The 21,009-nt window shown below is 40.9% G+C and overlaps 1 protein-coding gene across 1 annotated transcript in view; it reads left to right on the plus strand.

Annotated features, from left to right (window-relative positions):
* The first annotated feature begins 231 nt into the window (after nucleotides 1–231).
* cacna2d3 (calcium channel, voltage dependent, alpha2/delta subunit 3) overlaps nucleotides 232–21,009 on the plus strand; it is a 47,474-nt gene continuing 26,696 nt past the window's right edge. The window contains exons 1-11 of the mRNA XM_050039043.1: nucleotides 232–473; nucleotides 2,261–2,360; nucleotides 2,580–2,856; nucleotides 4,699–4,780; nucleotides 7,606–7,824; nucleotides 9,252–9,368; nucleotides 11,694–11,753; nucleotides 17,170–17,332; nucleotides 17,921–18,052; nucleotides 20,629–20,689; nucleotides 20,819–20,969. Coding sequence (XP_049895000.1) covers nucleotides 2,705–2,856; nucleotides 4,699–4,780; nucleotides 7,606–7,824; nucleotides 9,252–9,368; nucleotides 11,694–11,753; nucleotides 17,170–17,332; nucleotides 17,921–18,052; nucleotides 20,629–20,689; nucleotides 20,819–20,969 — 1,137 coding nt within the window. The 5' untranslated portion in view covers nucleotides 232–473; nucleotides 2,261–2,360; nucleotides 2,580–2,704. The remainder of the gene's footprint in view (nucleotides 474–2,260; nucleotides 2,361–2,579; nucleotides 2,857–4,698; nucleotides 4,781–7,605; nucleotides 7,825–9,251; nucleotides 9,369–11,693; nucleotides 11,754–17,169; nucleotides 17,333–17,920; nucleotides 18,053–20,628; nucleotides 20,690–20,818; nucleotides 20,970–21,009) is intronic.

A 21,009-nucleotide genomic window follows, 5' to 3' on the forward strand; every position in this document is an offset into this window, starting at 1 on the left:
GACAGAGAGCTGCTTTTGTTTTCCGTCGATAGTTAATTAAAGCGTTGAGGGAGGCGGTGCTGTGAGAGTGGAGACGGGATGATACTGTCCGTCATCCAACATGCAGCCACCTTATCGGCACGTCCCAGACAGTACGCGCTCCTCACAACTTTGATGTACGATGCAATTACTAAACTAATAAAAGCTTCAAGTGGAAACACGGTTCCTGTGGTGGTGGTGGTGGAGGAGGAGGAGGTGGAGGGATGGTGCATCAACCCGCCTGCTGTCTTGACATCATTATCGCTTCCTAATCAGCGTTTAGAGAAGACGGTGGGAACATCTTCCGCTCTTATTTTATACACTGAGCTCTGATGAATGTGGCGCACACACCCGAACTTTATGTCTCAATACAGGAGGAGTTGTTTCTGCACCTGTCACGCGGGAGAGATGCTACACCTGCAATAATCTGCGGGGTCCACGTGGAAAAGTTGAAGGTGAGTGACGTCAAGGGCCAAAGTGATGAATTATTAGAGTTCAGCCAAATATAGACAAAAACACAAAGTTAAGAGGAGATTCTACTCCTAGATTTTCTCCTACACGTGTACTCTCCCCAATAATGGAAAGTAACTAAGTACATTTACTCAACTAGCCCACTGTAATTGAGTATTTCCATTTTATGCTACTTTATACTTTTATTCACTACATTTCAGCAGGAAATAGTGCCTACTTTTAACTTCACTGCATTTATTTAAGAGCTATAGTTATTAATACTTTTCAGATTAGGAGTTTACACACAGATTAAACTACCAAAAAAAAAAAAAAATAGAATTAGCTCCACCATGACCAAGTACAGCATTTAAGTACACAGTAAGCTACATTTTTATACATCAATAACAATAATCACTGACATGAGCCACTCTGCATTAGGCCTATTTTACTTTTTTAATTTCATTTTGTTGCCAATACTTTTGTAGGCTAAGTGAAATTTTGGGTGCAAGACTTTTACTTGTAATGCAGTATTTGTATAGTGTGGTACTTTTACTCAAGTTAATCATTTAAATCAGGGGTGTCAAACATACAGCCTGGGGGCCAGAACCGGCCCACAAGATGACTTTTCACACCTAATATTGATGCACTTGTGAGGGCTGAGAGGTTTCAGGGACAAGTTAAACAGTGAGCAGATACTTAATGTAAAATACAGCCTCAGAGGCTTTTCCACTCTGAGAATACAGCTCTCTGAAATAACAATGAGTAGGCCTACCTGCTATAGTCATATTTAAAGATATTGAACATTGTGCAAAATATTGTCAACCAGCAGCTTAAGTACAAAAAAAGAAATGTATCAGACTTATGTATTATAACAATATTAGTAGAACCCTGCTGCAAAGACACTGACAGAACTTCACCTGCTTCTTCAATAGCTTTCACTTCAGTGGAAAATTATGAAAAAAATGCACATGTGATGAAAATGACTAGTAGACTGCACTGAGTGTGGAAAAACTGAGACATACTGTTGAATCTGAACATTTTTCTAAGGAGTTCACAGGCTGTCCATCATGTGTTTTGTAAATGGATGAACATTTTCAGAATCATTTTCTTTACACTAAAAAAAGGGGAAAAAATGAAGGGGTTGGTATTTATAGATTATTATGCAGTGGTTTCACAGGTCGGACTCACTTGAGATCAGATTGGTCTGTATGTGGCCCCTGAACTAAAATGAGTTTTCACACCCCTGATTTAAATAGCCTACTTATTTCACCACTGTCTCTCTCGTTGTGGTTGTTTTATAGTATTTATAATCTTCACTCAGTGTGCACATATCTTCTCAAACCCAAATGACTCCCATGATAAACCGTTTTTTTTCTTTACTGTGCTGCTGGCAGTGCGGACGCCTTCTCCAGATATCTGCAGTCTCATTATCACCCACAGAGCCATCTTAGGTCAGGAATCTCCCCTCATTCTGTGCTTCTCATTTAGACCTTAATGTGCTTAAGATTCCATTGTGTCATCCATGCACTAGGCTACATGATCACATTTAGAGTAAAAACACACGCTTCCGCAGGTTTTTGTGAGCGCCTCATGGAGCTTGGGGACAATACAGTACATCAAGTACAGTATGATGCAGCGTCAGCGTTAAATGCAACAACTTCTCAACAGCCGACGTGAGCGCGTCGCGGAGGAGAACCAAAGTTCAGTGTTTGATTTTTCAGCATTTTGCAGATGAATTTAATGTTTCAGTTTCTCTGTGGCCGGTAACACCTGTCCATGTTGTTCCTCTCAGCTGAAAAAGAGAGGAACCCCCCTTGTCTCCTCAGCCTCCTCAGGATGCGAGATGTACATGTTGCAAACATGCAGACGACGCGTCTCCAGGAATAAAAAAGGTCCGTGCGTCCTGCAGCAGAGAGCCGACTAAAGAGGGGTTTCCCTCCTCAGAGAAAGGCAGAATGAGCAGCGAGTATGGAGGCTGGAGGGTGATGCTCTAACCCCCCCCCCCCCCTCCCCTTCCTCCTCCTCCACCTCCTCCTCCTTTTCTCTCTCTCTCTCTCTCTCTCTCTCTCTCTCTCTCTCTCTCTCTCTCTCTCTCTCTCTATCAAATACAGTAGGGGACGTGCTGGCAGTGCCGCGGCTGGAGACGGTGCACCGGGGTCCAGCAGTCCTGCACGCTGCTGCTGCTGGGACGGGATTTTTTTACTGTACAGAAGATATTTTATAAGCGGATCTGAAGATGCTGATGAACTGGAGGATCCTGGTCTCGCACACGTGCAGCAGCAGCAGCAGCAGCAGCAGCAGTAGCAGCAGCTTCCTTCTGCTCTGGATCCTCGTCGGCTTGAACGTGGTGGAGGTGGCGGGGTCCCAGCAAGGGATCCCTCTGTCTGTGTGAGTGAGAGGCAGCTCTGCAAGTTTGTTTCACATGGAATTTACTGATGTGTAGATTTCTGACAGGCAGGACATGTAGCAGGAGTAGCATTTTTAAATGGGCATTTTGGGTCAGATGTAACTTAATTTAAGGAGGTTTAAACAGGTTACAGGTTCTGATAGGTTGGGTTTTTTAGGGGTGAAAATCTCCAAATGCATCTGATTTTAGTTTGGCTGTTTGCCTTAAAATGACTGATGTGGAGTTTAATTTAATCAGACCTCTGTCTGGGCCGTATTACAGGTTTAATTCATCACTTACAGGGCAGAGAGTGGTAGTTTTGAGAGAGGGGGAGGAAACAAGTAATTACAGATGTAATTTTAGCAAAAACTGCTGCAACAAAGAGGTTAAGGCTACACCTAACTCTCTTCTTTGTCTAATTTCGTCATATAATTGTATATACAGTCAATAAATTGACAAAATGACAATAATTATTCTATGTGTTCAGAAATAATCAGTGATATTCGGCTCCACTGGTTTGATTTTGCCCAAAATTCAAGACTGACTTTTTTATATCTTTCATTTTTAGAGGCACTTTTATCTCAGTCTTTTTTCCCTGAATGTAAAATAATTCAACTTACTAAAAGCAGGGTTATTTTTGGATTAGCTTTCAAACTTTTCTGATAACTGTATGTTGTTTAATTTCTCAATTCTGCAGGCCTTTACAAGTGTAATCAATTAATATCCAATTCTCCACATATCATGATAATGATAGGCTGATGGTGAATCTCAATTTTCATTATATCTCAGATTGTATCTGCAGATGATTGGGAGAGTATTTCAACTTAAAACCTTTTGCTTGAGGAACTTTTTTTCCCCAGGATGTTTTTTTTTTATATTCGGGCCAGGATTCTTTCCTATTTTTACCAATAATAATTCAAACCCAAGACTATGGAAAATCCAAAATAAAATAAAATGTAAATGCATATTCAAAAAGCCAGTCGCACTCTTTTAAACTCACTGCACAACCCCAAAAAGGCCAGATTGTGCACCTTTAAAAGATAAAATATCTGGAGTATTTTTCTTCAGTGTATTTAAATAGTTGGTTTAGTTTAAGATCGACAATATTACATCAAAAATAAATAAGAGTTTGCAAACCAGTACATTAACTTGAGATGAAATAATTCCATTTTGGGGAATCTTTGAAAAAGTGTTTGGGGAAAAGGTTGTGCTTTAATACCTCTAAACTGTTTTTAAAAAGTCGGCCCTGCAGATGAGGACGGTTCAACCACCACACATAGCTACAAATCCTTTATTTTTTTAAACATACGTAAATAAATTTAGTTTTCCTTCATTTTTGAATCCTTAAAACAGGCCGCATTCTTTAAAGCCGCATCTACATCTCTTACGGTAACTTTCTCCTACATTGTAAGCACAGGACTTTGCTGACACGCGTAGCCAGAGTCATTTACAGTTTAATAGAAGGAGCTCCAATAACTACAGTATAGATCATCAGAATTACAAGCAATCATCTGTCAGGAGAGTGAAGGTCAGGGACACTGGGCCATGACGATAATCTTTCGACTGATGGTGTCCGGGAAAAAAAGCTAAAAGAAAATGACAGCTGAAGAGAGATTGAAGACATTTAAAGGCAGCTGGGGTGAGAAGAGGACAGAGAGTGTTCAGGAGGAAGAAAGTACCATGAGATTTAAAACTACGGCCAAGTGCTGCTCAAACTTTAGACGATAACTTAGATAGGCTGCTACTTATATATAATTAATTCAAACCTTTAGCTTTCTGTGTATTTCTTTTGCACATTTTTATGCACATTCGGCTAAACTGCCTTTTGTCTGTTTGTGTTGTAGCGTAAAGCTCTGGGCTTCAGCATTCGGTGGAGAAATTAAATCCATTTCTGCAAAATATTCCGGATCCCAACTACTGCAAAAGGTATTCGTCTTATTTCCCCGTCTGGTGTGAGCACAAATGCATGTTTTACTCTTGTCTGATGGTCATGTAGTTACACACATTGTGCGATGTAATGCTGTATTCTCTGTGTAATGGATGCAGAGACATTTATGTCTCTCAGCTGAATGCTGATGCGTTATTTTAGAGGAGACTCAGGTGTGTTTGGCAGGGACAGAGCTCTGTGTGTGTGTGTGTGTGTGTGTGTGTGTGTGTGTGTGTGTGTGTGTGTGTGTGTGTGTCTGTGTGTGTGTGTGTGTGTGTGTGTGTTTGTACCTGACACGGCCCATTAACCACGGCTGTGATTCCTCTCTCATCTCATCTCTCCAGTTAACTCTCTGGAGTCAAGAGTTTCAACCTCTGGATATGAATGCGACAAGGAGACAAATTGAATAAGTGTGTGTGTGGTTGGGTTCGATAGTGGGGGGGGGGTGTTGATAAGACAAGTGAAATCAGCAGAGAATTGAGTGATGACCCAGTGCAGTAGATTTAACTTTCTGACCACTTGATGGCAAAGGTGGGCTCTGTTTTCCCACGCAGGCCTCTGGTGAGTCAGGTGGGTGAACAGTGAACTGTTCATCAGAATGCTGATCATGTGATTTAAGTCTCCTTTACTTATATATAGATGCGTTAAAGGTTACTTGTTCACGCATTACATTTATATTTTAGGGCGTTTTAAAAGACATTAGCCTTAAATTTCTCCCCCGTAGGTGTATATTTCAGAGGAGACGCAGGGGATACAGCCCCCTCAAATTTTAAAGCATGTGCATTTGTCTCCCCCAATAAAGACTTTTATTTTGACAAAATTCAGTACATTTGCACCATACATTGATGCAGAAAATGAACAAATCAGTGCATAAAAAAATCACCAGATTGCAGAAATTAAGTGTTTGATTATCAAAATGTGCAAGTGGAGGATCCCAAAACCCCCAGTTTCATTTCTCCCACCCCATGTTGAAAGGAAATCTACGCCCTTGTCAATAAGTCAGGAAATTTTCACTTTACAAAACAGGGGAAAAGACAGAAAATGCGGAGATATGGAGTGGACAAAATATCACGCACAAAAGCAAAAAAAAGTAATGTTATCATATTTAAGAAGCCTTGCATTTAAAAAAGTACATCCACTCTCTGTGACAGTTTTTTATTAAGATCTACTCATTTCAACAGATTATATGATACTTCGACCATGTGAAATATTCAAACTCAGCACACGGTGTTTTTATGGCCGTCTCATTACATCAAAAGTAAATGTTCTGGAAATCTTGTGCATTGTTTCATGCAAACTAAATGCAGCCTGACGTATTATATTACATTAGATCATATTTAAAACTCTGGGATCTGCGCTGGAATTTAAATTAAAGTTCTGTGGGTCTGATAAAAGCTTGGCCACATAACACGGGTTTGTAACAGAGGACACACAAGAAGCTCAGTTGCACCCTGATGAAGGGTTATGTTCCTGCATATCTATCTATCACACCTCAGGCATTTACAGTAGGTTACCGGCACTTTAGGTTATAGCCAGAATAAATAACGGCTTTTTAAGAAGGTTGCAGACTCAATTGTCTCACGTCTCTTTTCTGTCTCGTCAGCAAGTTAAAACTCTTTTTTGCTGGGCAGGTTGCACTAAATGCATGTTGGGTTTAAATCCTGTTTTTTGTAAAATACACTACAATACAGCCAACATGCAATAAATAACACCTTACCTTAAATATCCTGTTTTAACTTTTTTCTGTTTTGGCTGTTCGCTTGTTGTGAGGCTTTGTGGTGTAGTGTTGAATTTATTGCATTGTAGTGAAAGGTGTTTTCAATGCTGTGTCAATTACTCACAGCACTGGTTCTCAACCTGGGGGTCCTAAACTCCCTAAGGGTCACCAAAACTTCATGAGGGATCACAGGCCTTTCTTGATTTAAAGAGGTTTAAGGTAACTGAAAACAGCAGGCCTTTTTCTCAGCATTTCATTTATTTCTGTTAAGTAAACTAAATGAAATTGTTTAGATTATTATTTAAGATCGTAACTTCTCACAAATCCCACAGGATAAGGGCACGATGAAGACCTGAGCACAAGTTATATTCACAGAGCCTCCACTCTCAGTATCGTCCTGCATTAAAAAAGTATGCAGTTAAACCAACTAAAGAGCAAATAGAGCAATGTCGACATGTCAGGGAGAAGAAAACACTGTATTTGTCAAACAAGATGCCTGTTAAGTATGTATGGTTGATTTTAAAAAAACAAAAATACAGAGAATCGTACAAAAATGTCAGGAAAACTTATCTCTGATGCAAAATTCTACAAGAAATAATCTGCTCAAAATTGATCAGAATCACTTGTTTTACACAAACGTCCTGCAGTTACTGGTTAACTGTGAAGTTTATCAGTTGTTCTGTACTGTTATTGTTATGCATTTAATATAGTATAAAATATCCATAAAATATGACTTACGATGACTTCACTCAATGATAGAAGAGGGGTCCCTGAAGATCAAAAAATTTGGAGACACCTTCTAATGATGCATTTAAGTTCAAGAGCACCACAAAATGACAGCAAAATTGAATTAACATCTCTCAGACACCCGAGTTTAATTTTCAGAGGTGTATTTGTTACAGGACTGCACAGTGGTTTCTATTCTCCCTCAGTGAACATGGCTTCCATTTATTTCATATACAGTATAAATCCTGCATTGACTATTTTCAGCTGTGTCACTGTGATCCCTGTGTCTATAAAAACTCTTTACTCTCTTCTTGCAGTTACAACATGAGTCCCCGTCATGTTTGTTAATCCTCAACATTTGACCCATCCTCACTGTTTCAGGAGCTTTGGGCTATCACAGCGCCGCGTCCAGGGACCAACTCCAGTTCTGAGGCCGGTGCTTCAACCAAGGGCAGCAGCAGGACTAAAAATGCTGCGTGTCTTGGAGGGTGGGACGAAAGCGGAGGAACCAGAGGAGGTCCACGCAAATATGGGGAGAGTGTTCAAACTGCGTATAGAAAGCGGCTCCTGGGTCCAAACCTCGGACCTCCTTGCACTGAGGTGACAGCTCCCTGATATATGATAAGATTTTAAGTGTGGTGATAGCTGAAGCTCTGTCCTTCCATTTGTTACCAAATATTCATCTCTGTACACATTTTCTTTTTGCAACATGCCCTGCAGATTTGTTCTCTTTCTTTGTGTGTATGTAAGCATTTTGCTCGTGTTCCTGTTCATGGAGGCATGTCTGGAGAGAGCTGTGCCGAGCCAGTCAGCACAAAGCAGTGAGCTGTGAGGGAGCTGACGGGTCGTTAGGGGCTGGTCATTAAGGCTGATCATTAGATGCTTTTGTGGTGAATTACCCGATTTCACTAAGATTTCTGGAAAGGGGGGAACACCGGGACTGTTCGGGCTCCCGGCCTCACTCCTGCGTTGGTCATTACTCTAATCAATAATCATGATCAGTGCTTTTGATGGATGGGGCTTAACCTCCTCTTGATGACTGGGGGAGTGTGAGGGAGGGGGAGGGGGGGACTGGGGGACTCGGGGTGCTGAGGCGAGGAGGACAGGCGTGAAATGAACTGTTCTGCTCCACTGCGAGCCCACACTCTTCCTTTCAGTAGGTAATTTGTCGCCTCATGTACTGGTGTGTGTGTGTTTTTGTGTCCACACAATGTGTAATATGTTTGAATATGTGCTACGAGCCCGACGCGGCCTGTGTTTATTTTTAGATAAGGTTATTGGAAGTGTGTGTGATGTAGCTGACTGGACAACCTGAGAGGATCAGTTTTTTTGTTTTTATCTGGCATGTTCACGTGTGTGTGTGTGTGTGTGTGTGTGCGCCAGGCAGGTGTGGGATTATGTAATGTTATATTCCTCGGAGCTGTGGCGGGCTTTGTTCTGTATCACTGGAGGTCCTGTGCGTACAGCAGAATCAGCATTATGTGAGGTGTAGTTCATTACCCAGAATCGCCCAAGCTTGACACGTTATTATCTTTCTCCTGTGCTTTGACTCCATTTCAATTACCCTCTTACCATGCATAGCCTTCAGATCCAGCCCCGCCTCCCCAACCCCCCCGGCCACCCAACATGGCCATCTTCAGCCAATCACGGAGGAAGAAGCAGCACGTGCAGCCAATGACTGAGACAGGATAAAGACTATCAATCATTCTGTGTTGCAGGGAGGGTTTTATCAAGCGTTCATCTGAGACTGGCTGCATGCAGCTTGTCAGCCAACATGTGAAGCCTTATAAGCCTTGTTTAACAATTCCCCATCTCTCTGGAGTCAAACAACGGTGCTCTGAAATGTTGCAGAACACACAGAGAAAAGATTATCTTAATGAATTTGTGGACATTTAAGACACTCAAAATAAGTTTATCAACCCTGTGAGTTCAGAAGGTTTGCAGTGTGATTTCCTGCAGCCAGTGTTTTATGATTTACTGCCGACCTCTCTGTCGATGCCACATTTTTGTTTTCTGGTTATTTTCAGAAATATAAAGAACCTGAAAAGTCAGTCAGAGTGGAAGAAATTGACGGTGTGAAACTGGTCAAAAACCTGGCTGTGAAGATGGAGGAAGTGTTTCGGAAAAAAGCAGAGGCCACCAGGGTAGGTAAACAATATTAAACATGTGCAATAAAAAGCATTTAATTTTGTGTCTATAGTTTCTAAGATAAGATATTTGCATCATTACAGCAGCAAACAGGAAAGCGCAAACAAGAAGCATTAGTAAAAACAGTGATATGATAATAAATAGAAGGCAGAATGGCTGAATTCACATTATCCCACGTAGGATGTATAGATACTGCACAGTTTGGGATATACTGATAATGCACACGACTGAAGATTGATAATCATTGATTGATTTCTGGAATATCTGGGCAGCATTTTGTTGAGTTTGCCAAATTTTTCGCAGGCGCTAACTCTTCTTCTAATGGGCAGTTTGGTGGCTATGTGAAAATTATTGTTTTTGTTAACATATCCACATGAAATGGAAGTTTTAATTTTGTGTCCTTGTTCATTGATTATTTACCTTTTGTTATATGCCTGATGTGTAAAAGAAAATCAGTGTCAGAGTATTTTTAAATTAAACTCCATGTTTTTTTCTCTTTCTGTAAAACTAAGTCAATTGGTTTCATCTGTTCGATGACTCATCTTGCACTCAGGGGTGCTTACAAATTTCATCCAATCAAAACCACACTTCACTGTTTGAGTTGTAGCTAACAGCAATATGGAGAGAGACAGCAAGAGACATGTGTTTGGATATCAGTGGGCGAAATCTATGTTTTTATTACTAAAACAACGTGGCAGAGGTCTAATTCATTCATCGCTCCCTTGTCCTCCTTCTGATGGAGTGGCGAGGGAAGTCTATGGAGCCAACAGTGCACTCAGGGCTGGATTTTGCTATAACTTCCATGTTGAACTAAAATGTAAACCCGCCCACTTTTTAGGGGTCCAATCAAATGGGAAGAACTTGATTAAAACCCCTCTTGTAACTGTACACTGCTCAAATATTCTGTTGTATTATTTTTAGATAGAAGATATTATTGATAAATAGGGAGGGTATTAATTTTTTTAAGTCAAGCATGCCCCCCTCCCTAACACAATAGGCCTAATTTTCGTACACTCCCTAAACTGAGCAGATTAGACTGCTGTATAATGTTGAAAGACCAAATCTGTACTTAATGCAAAAGGTTTGTCTGTAATATGGCCCTTCATGTAATATATTACAGTCCAGGCCTAAGCTGCTGTCAGCCCCACAGCAGCAGCCTGACTGCGACCTCAGCGCACAGGAGCTTGTAACCATTTTAATGCTGCACCTCGCAGGGACTGCTGGGAAATGATAAGGGTTATCTCCCCCCGCCTGATCCCATGTGTGCGACAATTCATGACACCTCAGCCTGGAAATTACACCAATAAGGACAGCGCTTAATTTAATAAACGTGGTTTGACTCCCTGAGATGCATCAAGACATTAAAACCTGTTTTTAATTATGTGAAACAGTATACACGAGAAAAATAAATAAATAAAGCACAGGTGTGATAAATTCTAATATAATGACGTCATCACTTTTGCACCAAATTGAAAAGCGAGGCAGTGACCTCAATAAAGCGGCAGAGGTCGGGTGTCTACAGAAGGAAAATTATGCACAGGCCCACCACTGTATTCTCTATTATAAATCACAAAACATTACATTTATTACATGATGTTTTTTTTATTATTGTTATTATTTGCCAAGTGCTGACAACATGAGATCTCGCCATGGGGGTCAATTGAATTTGGCCACCACCGCCTCCGTTGTGTTTATATAGCAGTTATTTTGACACGTGTGACAGATGTTAATTACCTGCTTGGCTCCGAAGGCGAGAGGGACTGTAACGTTTAGGTGGCATTTCCCCCGGAAACACAGAGCCAAGCACATTTTGCAGAAGTGGAGTTAGGCTATTACAGAAGCCATCGCTGCTTTTGGTACACGGCATGAAATCCTGCTCCAACCTGCCTCCATCAATCATCTCACAGCGGCACTCCACAGTAGTGGCCCACATTTTATGCATATTTTTTACCCTTTAAAAAAAATACTATCAGGGTTTGCCAAGGAGGGAGAGAGAGTACTGGCGTCAGATCTTATTATTGAGTTCAACTTAAAGCAAAAGCTGGATATGGATTTCATCCAAAGATTAATCTAAAGCCTGGCAGTGGCCCTCCATCATGTTCCTCCTCAGTGGGATGACGTTTGTTGGGGTTTGAAAATAATAGAGAGGCAGAGCAATGTGCAAACAGCAAGTCTGAGTGTGGACAAACTTCTGGGAATAAATGGGCTCACTAGAAATCTTTATTAAGTTTAAAAAAATATGCATGTTTAATATGGTCATTAACATTTATTTTAAACATGTCACACTACACTTATTGAGTAACCTTTGTCCCTCCTCTCAGCGGCTGGTGGAGGCTGCAGAAGAAGCGCACCATCAGCATGAGGATAATCCCGACCTGCAGGTGAGGTTTGTCCCGGACAAAAGAAAAGGAAAGAAAGAAAGGAAAAGAAAAAGAGGAACATAATTATTAAAAATGTGGTGTGTCATTGTGCAGGATGAATCACTTTTAGTTGGGCTGGGCTGCAAGGTGAGAGAAGGGTAATAGGCCCTAAAAGTCTTTAATTGCGTTGGCATCGTCCTTCACACTGATGTCCTGTCAGCGCTTTGATACATAATGCTTCTTTGATAAGCAATGCCGCACATATTGAAGGCTGCGGCGCCATGCTGTCATAACTCAGAGCAGGACTGAGCTGCTGCAGCGCCTTTAAGTTCAGTACAGTAATACAGAAGTGGAGAGTGTCCTGGTGTTGCATGCAGAATAAAAGGCTGTGCTTGAGGTTATAATGCATGGTTAAATATTTCGATATCAGGAGGTATTGGACTTGGAAAATGGGAGACAGAAGTCGGCCTGCATCGCTTCTAGTTTTAATGCTATTTCACAGGATGTGCTCATGTGCTCAGACTCTTTCCAGGACATTATTTAGCGGCTCTCATTGCGGATTTCCAGGGCGCACTGAGCTTCCTCCGTGTCTGCAGAGGGAATGCAGTATTTCTGTCGTTTATTAGCTCTCTCTCTCTCTCTCTCTCTCTCTCTCTCTCTCCTTCTCTCTCCCTCTCCCTCTTTCTGTCCAGTGGACAAAGATAAATGAAACTCTTTTGCGCGGCGCATTGTTTCACTTTCATGGCTCTAGATTGGAAACCCAGTCGAGCAACAAAACACTGAAATAACGGCAGCACTTTACAGTTAATAGTAGCATTTACATCATAGGAATACATTTGAGTCACCTTGTTCCCTGCCACTTTCTCTGCTGTTCACACAGACAGAAGAACGCAGGTAGCTTTAACACCTTTAAGAGAAAATACCACTGCTATTTTTAAGTAATAATAAAGGAAATATTGTTTTTTTTCCACCATTATCCTTGAAAATATGTCACCAAAACTTTAATGCATCTACAGCATCTGCAGTATGGCTTTGGCCTTCTAAAGATTAGTACAAAAATGCACTTTGATGTAGGATTAATGCTTGTGTCGGACTTGTTTTCATTGCATTTTTTTTAAATGAAATATATTTCTGTAAGAAAACAAAGTGCCCATTTTCTCCACTTCATAGACAGTTTGTTATCTCTTAAACCAGTAATCCTTAAATTAAACAATATGGACTCCACAAATATATAAAAACACATCTGATTAAATTATTTGCATTATTTTTATTTCTGAAATATTTCATTAATGTTTCTGTAAACTTGACATAATTTTATGACAGATGCAGTGGCTTTCATTTTATATTTTGCCACAGACAAACATCTACCTCTTATACATATAAAACCATTGATGTGTTATTAGAAATGATATGGGAAAAATCTTCTATACTTTTAATAAGTTCACCCTATTTGAATAGTTTTATTCGAGCAGTTGACATCCAGGCCTATCACTGACATTTCATCTTAAAGGCCATAAAAAATAATAAGGAAAATTCAATATCCACCTGTGATAATGATGTGATGTCATGATATTACTCCTTGTGGCATCATTTAGCCAGCCTCGCCTCCGCTGACACCGCACATTTTTCACGCACCATTTCACTGACCACAATGAGATAAGCCGGCGGCTCTTATCTCAGCTGCTTCGTGTCAGGACAGTCCGGTGTTTTGCATTGACCTGAGCGTATAGGCGGTGGTTCAAGGGTGTGCGGATCAGGTCGGATGGAGCAACAGAGACTTGGCTCTTAGTTAAAAAAATGTGTTAAGTTTAATGTTGCTTTGGTGAAGTGTTTGCAAACAGTTTTTCCTTTATGAGATCCTAGAAAAAGCCTCTTGTAGATTTTTTAAAATATGGGCCATTTTAAAAATATTAAAACAGTTTTCTTTAAATGTTGTTTGTGTGCTTCAAAACTTAATCTTTCTGCAAATACCTTGTCAAGATAAAGGACTAAATTTCTGCTTTTGTGACTGACTGAGAAACATTTGAAGCACAAGTAAAAAATAAAAATTATAGTGTCATTTAGTAATCCTTTTTTTGCTGTGTATTTCATATTTCTTGTATTAGAAAATACAAATTAATAATTTTATAAAAGGATGTTTGAAAATATTAAAATCCACATAATTTAGTTTTTTATTTGCTGCTGCTACCATGGTCATTTTTCAAACCATAAAAAAACTTGAATTGACCCAGTAACACTGTTACAAAATGAAGCTACAGAGTAATACTCTAATTGATTTGTATGGTGAAAAGCACACTTTATTTTGCTCCTATGCTGAATGTTTTTTATTGATCACATATTACTGTAACCTAACATTTCAATCATGTCCACTTGAACGATGTGATCCGTAACACCAGGGCAAGAAAAGATTAGTTTTGACTCCATGAAGCTGCAGTGAGAGTCAGGGCCTGTTAAACCTTCAGTGTATAGGAGAGTAAAGTTTATCGAGACCCACCATCTCCAGATATTGTTGTGTGGGTACACAGTAAGGCCCAGCAGCCTGTAATGGAGGGCAGATCTCTGCAGTCGGGGCCTACAGCTAACTGCAGTGGTGTAAGAGTCAGTGGGGCGTCTCAGAGAGCTGCAGTGTCCCACGGCCTGCTCTACAGTAATAACCCTGGTGGTTAACGTGCCTCTCTACAGCACTATCAGTTCTGCTGAGCGTGCACGTTTCTCTCCCCTGCTGCTCCCTCTCTGCAGCAACACCCCACCACCACCACCATCTCCTCTACCCCCCCACCCCGCCCTGCCGCAGCTCGTCAGAGAGCTGCTCAGGCGTGGTATGAGCTGTCAGGGGCTGCTTGATGGTGATGCCCGCGCGGCCTCCCCCGAGTGTGATGCTGTAAAGTCCATCACCCCTCCATCTCTCCTCTTTCTCTCCCTCTCTCCCTCGCTCAGTGCAGACAATAAGGACCACAGGCCACAGAGAGGCTGCTCACAGAGTATGAGGTAGTCTTTCTTCTGCAGCGGCAGGCAGTGAAGGACAGGACAGACAAACTGTTGGGTTTCAGCGAAGGGAGGCCAGACCCTTTACTGGCAGTCATGAAGTCCTCTTTGCACGTCCAGGTCCTTCTTAGACCCCAGTGACCAGTGACGATTACAACTGCAGTAGTTAATGCACAATTTGACTCACTGGGAACATTTAAAACTGCAACAACTAAACAGAAATCCACAAAAAAAATGCAAACTTGTTATTATATTTAATGAAAAGACCGGTTTTTAATTTTGAGTAGCTGTAGCTGAGGTGGCACAGCAGACTGATTTATCTCCACTTGCTTCTTGCCACAAAGTGATCTTGAGCAAAACACTGATCCCCAAAATTGCTAAATAGCATAGGTGTCTTTTTTTAAGGAGGGACACAGGGGCCACATTCCCCTCAATATTTCAAACATGTGCATTTGTCCCCCCAGTATAAACATGAAAGTAACAGAGGACTTTTAATTTGAAGAAATTAAAGACTTTAACACATTAAATTGATGCAGGAAATGCATAAATTGGTGCATAAAAATTCACCAGAATGAGAAAAAGTAAGTGTTTGATGCCCAAAGTCTGGTGTTATTGTGACACTTTCACTGTTGCACTACTTCATTCTGTACTTTTTTACTTAGGATTTCTGAAAGACATAACCTGCATAAGGAAAATTTATCTAACCCCTTAAAGGATTGGTTCACATTTTTTCAAGTCTGCCTTTTGTAAAACAATATTTATATTCCTGTATGCATGCAGTTTTTGGTTGCTGTAATTCAGGGGTCTCCAAACTTTTTGCAATAGGAGCTAGATTAGATAGTGTGAAATACGTGGTGGCCAGTTTCGTTTTGCCTCATATGGGTTATTGGGGAAAAAAAAACCACGTGCAAATAAGACAAACGAAACAGTTTCATTATTCAGTGAAAAAGTATTCAACGGCCCTTGCTGTCGACTTCACACTGGTTTGCTGTGGCCATGTAAGCTACCTAACAGGAAATGTCTGCTGCTAGGTAACCGTTTGCTTGCTTGTTTACTGTCTATGAAAACGCCTTAGGTCCGCCTGCATATGATCATCCCGCTATCATGAGGTGAACAGAAAAAGTGAACTTACTTAATTAACCAATATTGTGTGGCGGACAACATTTAGTATATTTTAAAAGACAACCCACAGGCCATTTAAAAACAGTCAGGGGGCCACAATTAGAAAACTCTTTTAAATATCCATATGGGCACTAGTTTTTAGGGCTGTACCTGACTCAGAATTATATCAGTTGAATTGGATTTGGCTGATCAATATGAATATTAAACTATTCCTTCCATTTTTCCAAACAGAGTTTGAGGGTTTGAGCTGGGTTCAGTGTGACAGTGACGTTCACATAATATAGTAAACAAGGCAAGTTAGCCCCATGAGCTAATGTGGGTTAGAACACGGCATCAGACTAAATTGCTGTGAGCTGTAAATTCACTACCTGTAAGCAGAAGGCAGAGGATACCATTATTGTGGAGCCTGACCGGGCAAAGTCTCTACTCCTCTAGGCAGCTGCCTCCGACTCAGTCAAGCCCTTTTACACAGAGATTGCACTATAGGGCCGTAACTAAGTCCCTTTTTATGTCTACTTCACATTTTAACACAGAACCAAACGATGGCGACATCATCGACTGCATGCCGGCATCCCTTAACCAAAAGAGGCACGACATGCGTGACATATTACACAACAGCATCAGCCTCTTGGCAGCACTTTATAAACAATAACAGTGGCATTAACATAGCAATAACAGTCATTTACCTTCTCTGTTATTTGGCTTATTGTTTTCCCAATTTGTGGACATTTGCCACCACTGTTTTTCTTCTTTAAGTTAGCTGCTAACTGCTATTGGCTGCTTTTTAAATCTCCCGGGGTGGGTTGCACACATAACACATCAAAACATCACATCTGTCATGGCCATGATCCCATTCTGCCAGCTGTACTGTTTACACAGACACTGTTTCAGCGCCGTTACTACGTCCCATGGCAGCTTAAAGGCGAGACAACTCTGTCGCTCGTATCTTATGTACAGAATGGCGAGGTGGCATAATGGCGCGATAATCCTGCCTTGAACAGGCAGTGTTAAAGGGGCGTCAGGCTCACCTTGGGTCTTGGTTTGCAGTTGCCTGTACCAGAGAGCAGCTTGAGAGTGAGGAGCACTCACTCTGCAGCTAAATCTGGGGACTGAAACGTCCTTAGAAGTACTGACTGACCAAAAAAAAAAGACTGCTCAACTTGAGGAATCTCAGTTGACCAACTAATGATTTGTGTCTTAGACTTTAAGGTGGCAGCCCCAATATTGTTTTCGGATGAACTTATAAACATTTTAATCAATCCTTTAATATGAACACTGCTCTAATAGTTTTATTACAGCTAACTTTTGCCGTATTCCTTCTTCTCCCCAGTACGAGTACTTCAACGCTGTGCTGATCAACGAAGTGGACGAGGAGGGGAATAACGTAGAGCTGGGAGGAGAGTTCCTCCTGGAGCCCAATGACCATTTCAATAACCTTTCAGTCAACCTGAGCCTCAGCGTGGTGCAGGTGCCCACCAACATGTACAACAAAGGTGAGAGCTCAGCCCGCAGCATGCGCACAGTCCGGATTATGTGAGCATTATTTACTTACTGTGAGCTGATGAACGGGGAGGAGAGGAGGAGGAGGGAGGAAAGTAAGTGGTGAAAGTGAGAAATGGTGAAGCTGTATCAGTGTCACGGGCTGGGTGAAGTGGAGTTGGGGGATCGATAGTGTTCCAGACGTAAAGGAAAAGCAACTGCAGAGCTCTCAGAGAGACTGGGAAGAGCGCAGAGAGGGGGATGGTGGGAAAGATGTTTGTCATACGCTAGCTGCTCAGTCGCTTCTTGTTTTTTAACGGAGTGTCACCTCTCCCTGTGTATCACCAGGGCTGCTTTTGTTTGGCTATAATGGACTCCCCATAACTCTCTGTTCACAGCACAAAGGGAGGCTCATCCAGCAGGAGGAGGGGAGGGGATGATTTAGTCACAGGCATTGTATCTCCTTCAGGGGGGTCAATAAGGGACAAAGGTCAACTGTGCTCTCAGTAATGGTGACCAGGATGATTACTATTATCACCATTTAATTTACTTGTTTCTCTTCTTCTCTCCCCTCTCTGTGTGTTTGCCCACATCCTTCTCAGATCCTGACATAGTGAACGGAGTTTACTGGTCCGAGGCTCTCAATAAAGTATTTGTAGATAATTTTGAAAGAGACCCAACACTTATCTGGCAGTACTTTGGGAGCGCTAAGGGATTCTTCAGGCAGTACCCCGGTGAGTGCTGCCACTCTGTCATCCCATTTCGTTGTCTGTCCCTGTGTGTGTGTGTGAGATTATATGTGTGTGTGTGGGAAAAGAAAGGCTTGTCTCAAGGGAGCCATCAGCCGTCAGGGCAGGAAAAAACCCCAGATCAGAACAAATGATTTAGAATTACTAAAAGGGTAATTTGGTTAATGTTGTAATTTTACAGACCATCAGAGAGGATGCATATATACAGACTGTAATTAATCAGAATTTGCCCATGTGGGTCCAAAGTCGTACTGAGAAACAGTGCATGTCTGCTGGATCCAGCCGAACTTATCAGACCATCACAGTGATGTGAAACTGCAGTGCTGCAGCGAGGCTACAGAGATGAGATACAGCTGATGATAGTCTAATGCAGATATGGACTCTGTTTGTTTAATGTATCATAAAAAGAGATTTCTTTCACCAGTGTTTAACAACATCCTTTTGCTAATATATTCATTATTTAATTTTATTTGAAAATTACACTTCACTGAACTCTTAATGACAGATAGAGCCCTTAATATGTGGCTTATACTGTAGGCAGAGGTGAAAAGCAACTAAGTACATCTACTCATATACTTTACCTAAGTTACATTTTGAGGTACTTGAACTTTACCTCCATTTTATACTGCCTCACGCTTGTACTCCACTGAATTTAAATGGGAAATACTGCTCTTTTTACCTTTCTGATTAAGACTTTACAAAACATATAATGAGTTTATGAAATATGATGCATTTTGTTGGTTAAATCAGCCAACAGAGTAGAAAACAGTGTAAAATAGCACCTTCATCAACTACAACATTAAAGCTTTACTATGCAGAATGTCAGTTACTGTTGTGTTACATGTTGTGAGTGAAAGTGGTGTTTTGCCTCGCTATTCAACGCATTCCCACGCCAACCTCGACACATATTGACGTTTGGTCACAGACTTTCCACGTCCAGATTCGACATGCAAGGTACCCTGGGTGCGTTGGTTGCCGACGTTCTGGGACACTGTGTCAAGTTCTGCCTGTTACATGCATTTTCTTCTTTCAAAATACACTTCTGTTTACACAGGAAATTTACCGTTTACATACAGTCTCTTTCAAAATAAACGCACTACGTCACAAATTGATGTTTTTTCCTTCAACAACAAATGCACATGGTCAGGTTTAGGCAACAAAAGCACATGGTTAGGTTTAAATGGACGCCTATTTTCATTGGTTTCTGACTTTGCAAGTCACTGTCCAAGCACCGGATTTCAGCGACTATTATTATTTTTTGTATGTGTACTTGTTTTTTTGTTTTTTTCCTGCACTGTGTCTCTCAGACACCTGCTGCTAATGTTCTGGCACCTAGACACTACCTTTTTTATATGTGATGACTGTGAGGGGTTACTTTTGTATGAGTTTTCACACTCTTTTTTTTTTAGGAAAATCCTGCATAGTATATTTTTATAGTACTGCCAGTGCCTACATGTTAAAACCTCTCAAGTCTTAAGTATTTCCCTAAAACCTACACGAACAAGAATCAAACATAATGTTTAAAAAAACGAATTAAAAAAAAAAAAAAAGAAAAAACTTTTATCAAGGGTTGTATCATCAATCTGCTTCATCAGGGCTGTGTGGGTTTGGCAGATTTGATTGACAGCTCTGGCAACATGAGCAATCTACCAACTATCATCAGGTTTAGATTCAAGTGTTGCTAAATCCTGCAGCTTGTGACATCACCTGTTTTCATCTGAGACCCGCCCACTTCAAACCAGTGAGAAGATGAGAGATTAAACAAAAAATTCAGAAATTTCTTGAGTGAAAATAATACGATCACATTTCTCATAGTCAAAAGGTGGTTGAAATGTTTTTGCATCTAACTGCATATTAATAATCCAATAATATAACTAGAAGGACACTCGGAGACTGCAGACCTCCACCAAGGCCAAATGCAATCTTTCACAGTTTTAATGGAAGTGAAAAATAATCTGTGTATCCACTGATACAGATCCACTCTACAATCTGATGGGTTCTTCCTTGACCCATACTACACCCTTCCACCAAGATTCATGAAAATCAGGACAGTAGTTTTTCTCTAATCGTGCTGATAAACATACTAACAAACCAAACCAAACTGAAACATAACCTCCTAAGTGAAGGTTATAATAATGATACAGTACTGACTGAGGCCACTCTGTGTGAGTCCTTTTTTACTATTGATACTTTTGGTACTTTTGTACTTTAAAGGGCTTTTACCTATAATGGAGTATTTTTATAGTGTTGTCACTTCTCCTTTAAGTAAAGGATCTGATCATTTCTTTCACCACTGACTAAGGTTCAATACATCTGAAACAAAATCATTGGTCGTCAGTTTGCAAAGCCACAGCCTTTCAAACATAAAGTATTTTTGCCAACCTCTTTGTGATTGTGTTTTGTTTTTGGTGTTTTTTAAAAGCCTAGTCAGCTTCATACATACAACCACACAGCATATACTGTATAACAGCGACAGTTTTGTGTTTATCCACTGTGAAATGTTATTTTCTGTTACCTTCTCTCATACGTTCTCTTGATTTACTCCCTGATCTGTTTCACAGGTGTAAAGTGGCATCCAGATGAACATGGTGTCATTGGCTTTGACTGTAGAAACAGGAAGTGGTAAGCCTCTAACTACCAAACAAAATGCACTCCTCTCATTGCTGCATCATATTGTTGCAAATATTTCGATTTCTTCTATTAGTACTGCAACAAGGTATCCAACTGTTGGAATGTGACGCCATATTTCAGGTACATTCAGGCAGCAACGTCTCCGAAGGACGTTGTTATCTTGGTCGATGTCAGTGGGAGCATGAAAGGACTGAGGCTGACCATCGCCAGGCAGACTGTCTCCTCCATATTAGACACACTTGGAGATGATGACTTTTTCAACATCATTGCAGTAAGTTAAACCAAACTGTCAGCTTTTTTTTCGTTTTTTC

This window comes from Epinephelus moara, chromosome 24 (assembly GCF_006386435.1).
Source record: "Epinephelus moara isolate mb chromosome 24, YSFRI_EMoa_1.0, whole genome shotgun sequence".
Classification (NCBI taxonomy): Eukaryota; Metazoa; Chordata; class Actinopteri; order Perciformes; family Serranidae; genus Epinephelus; species Epinephelus moara.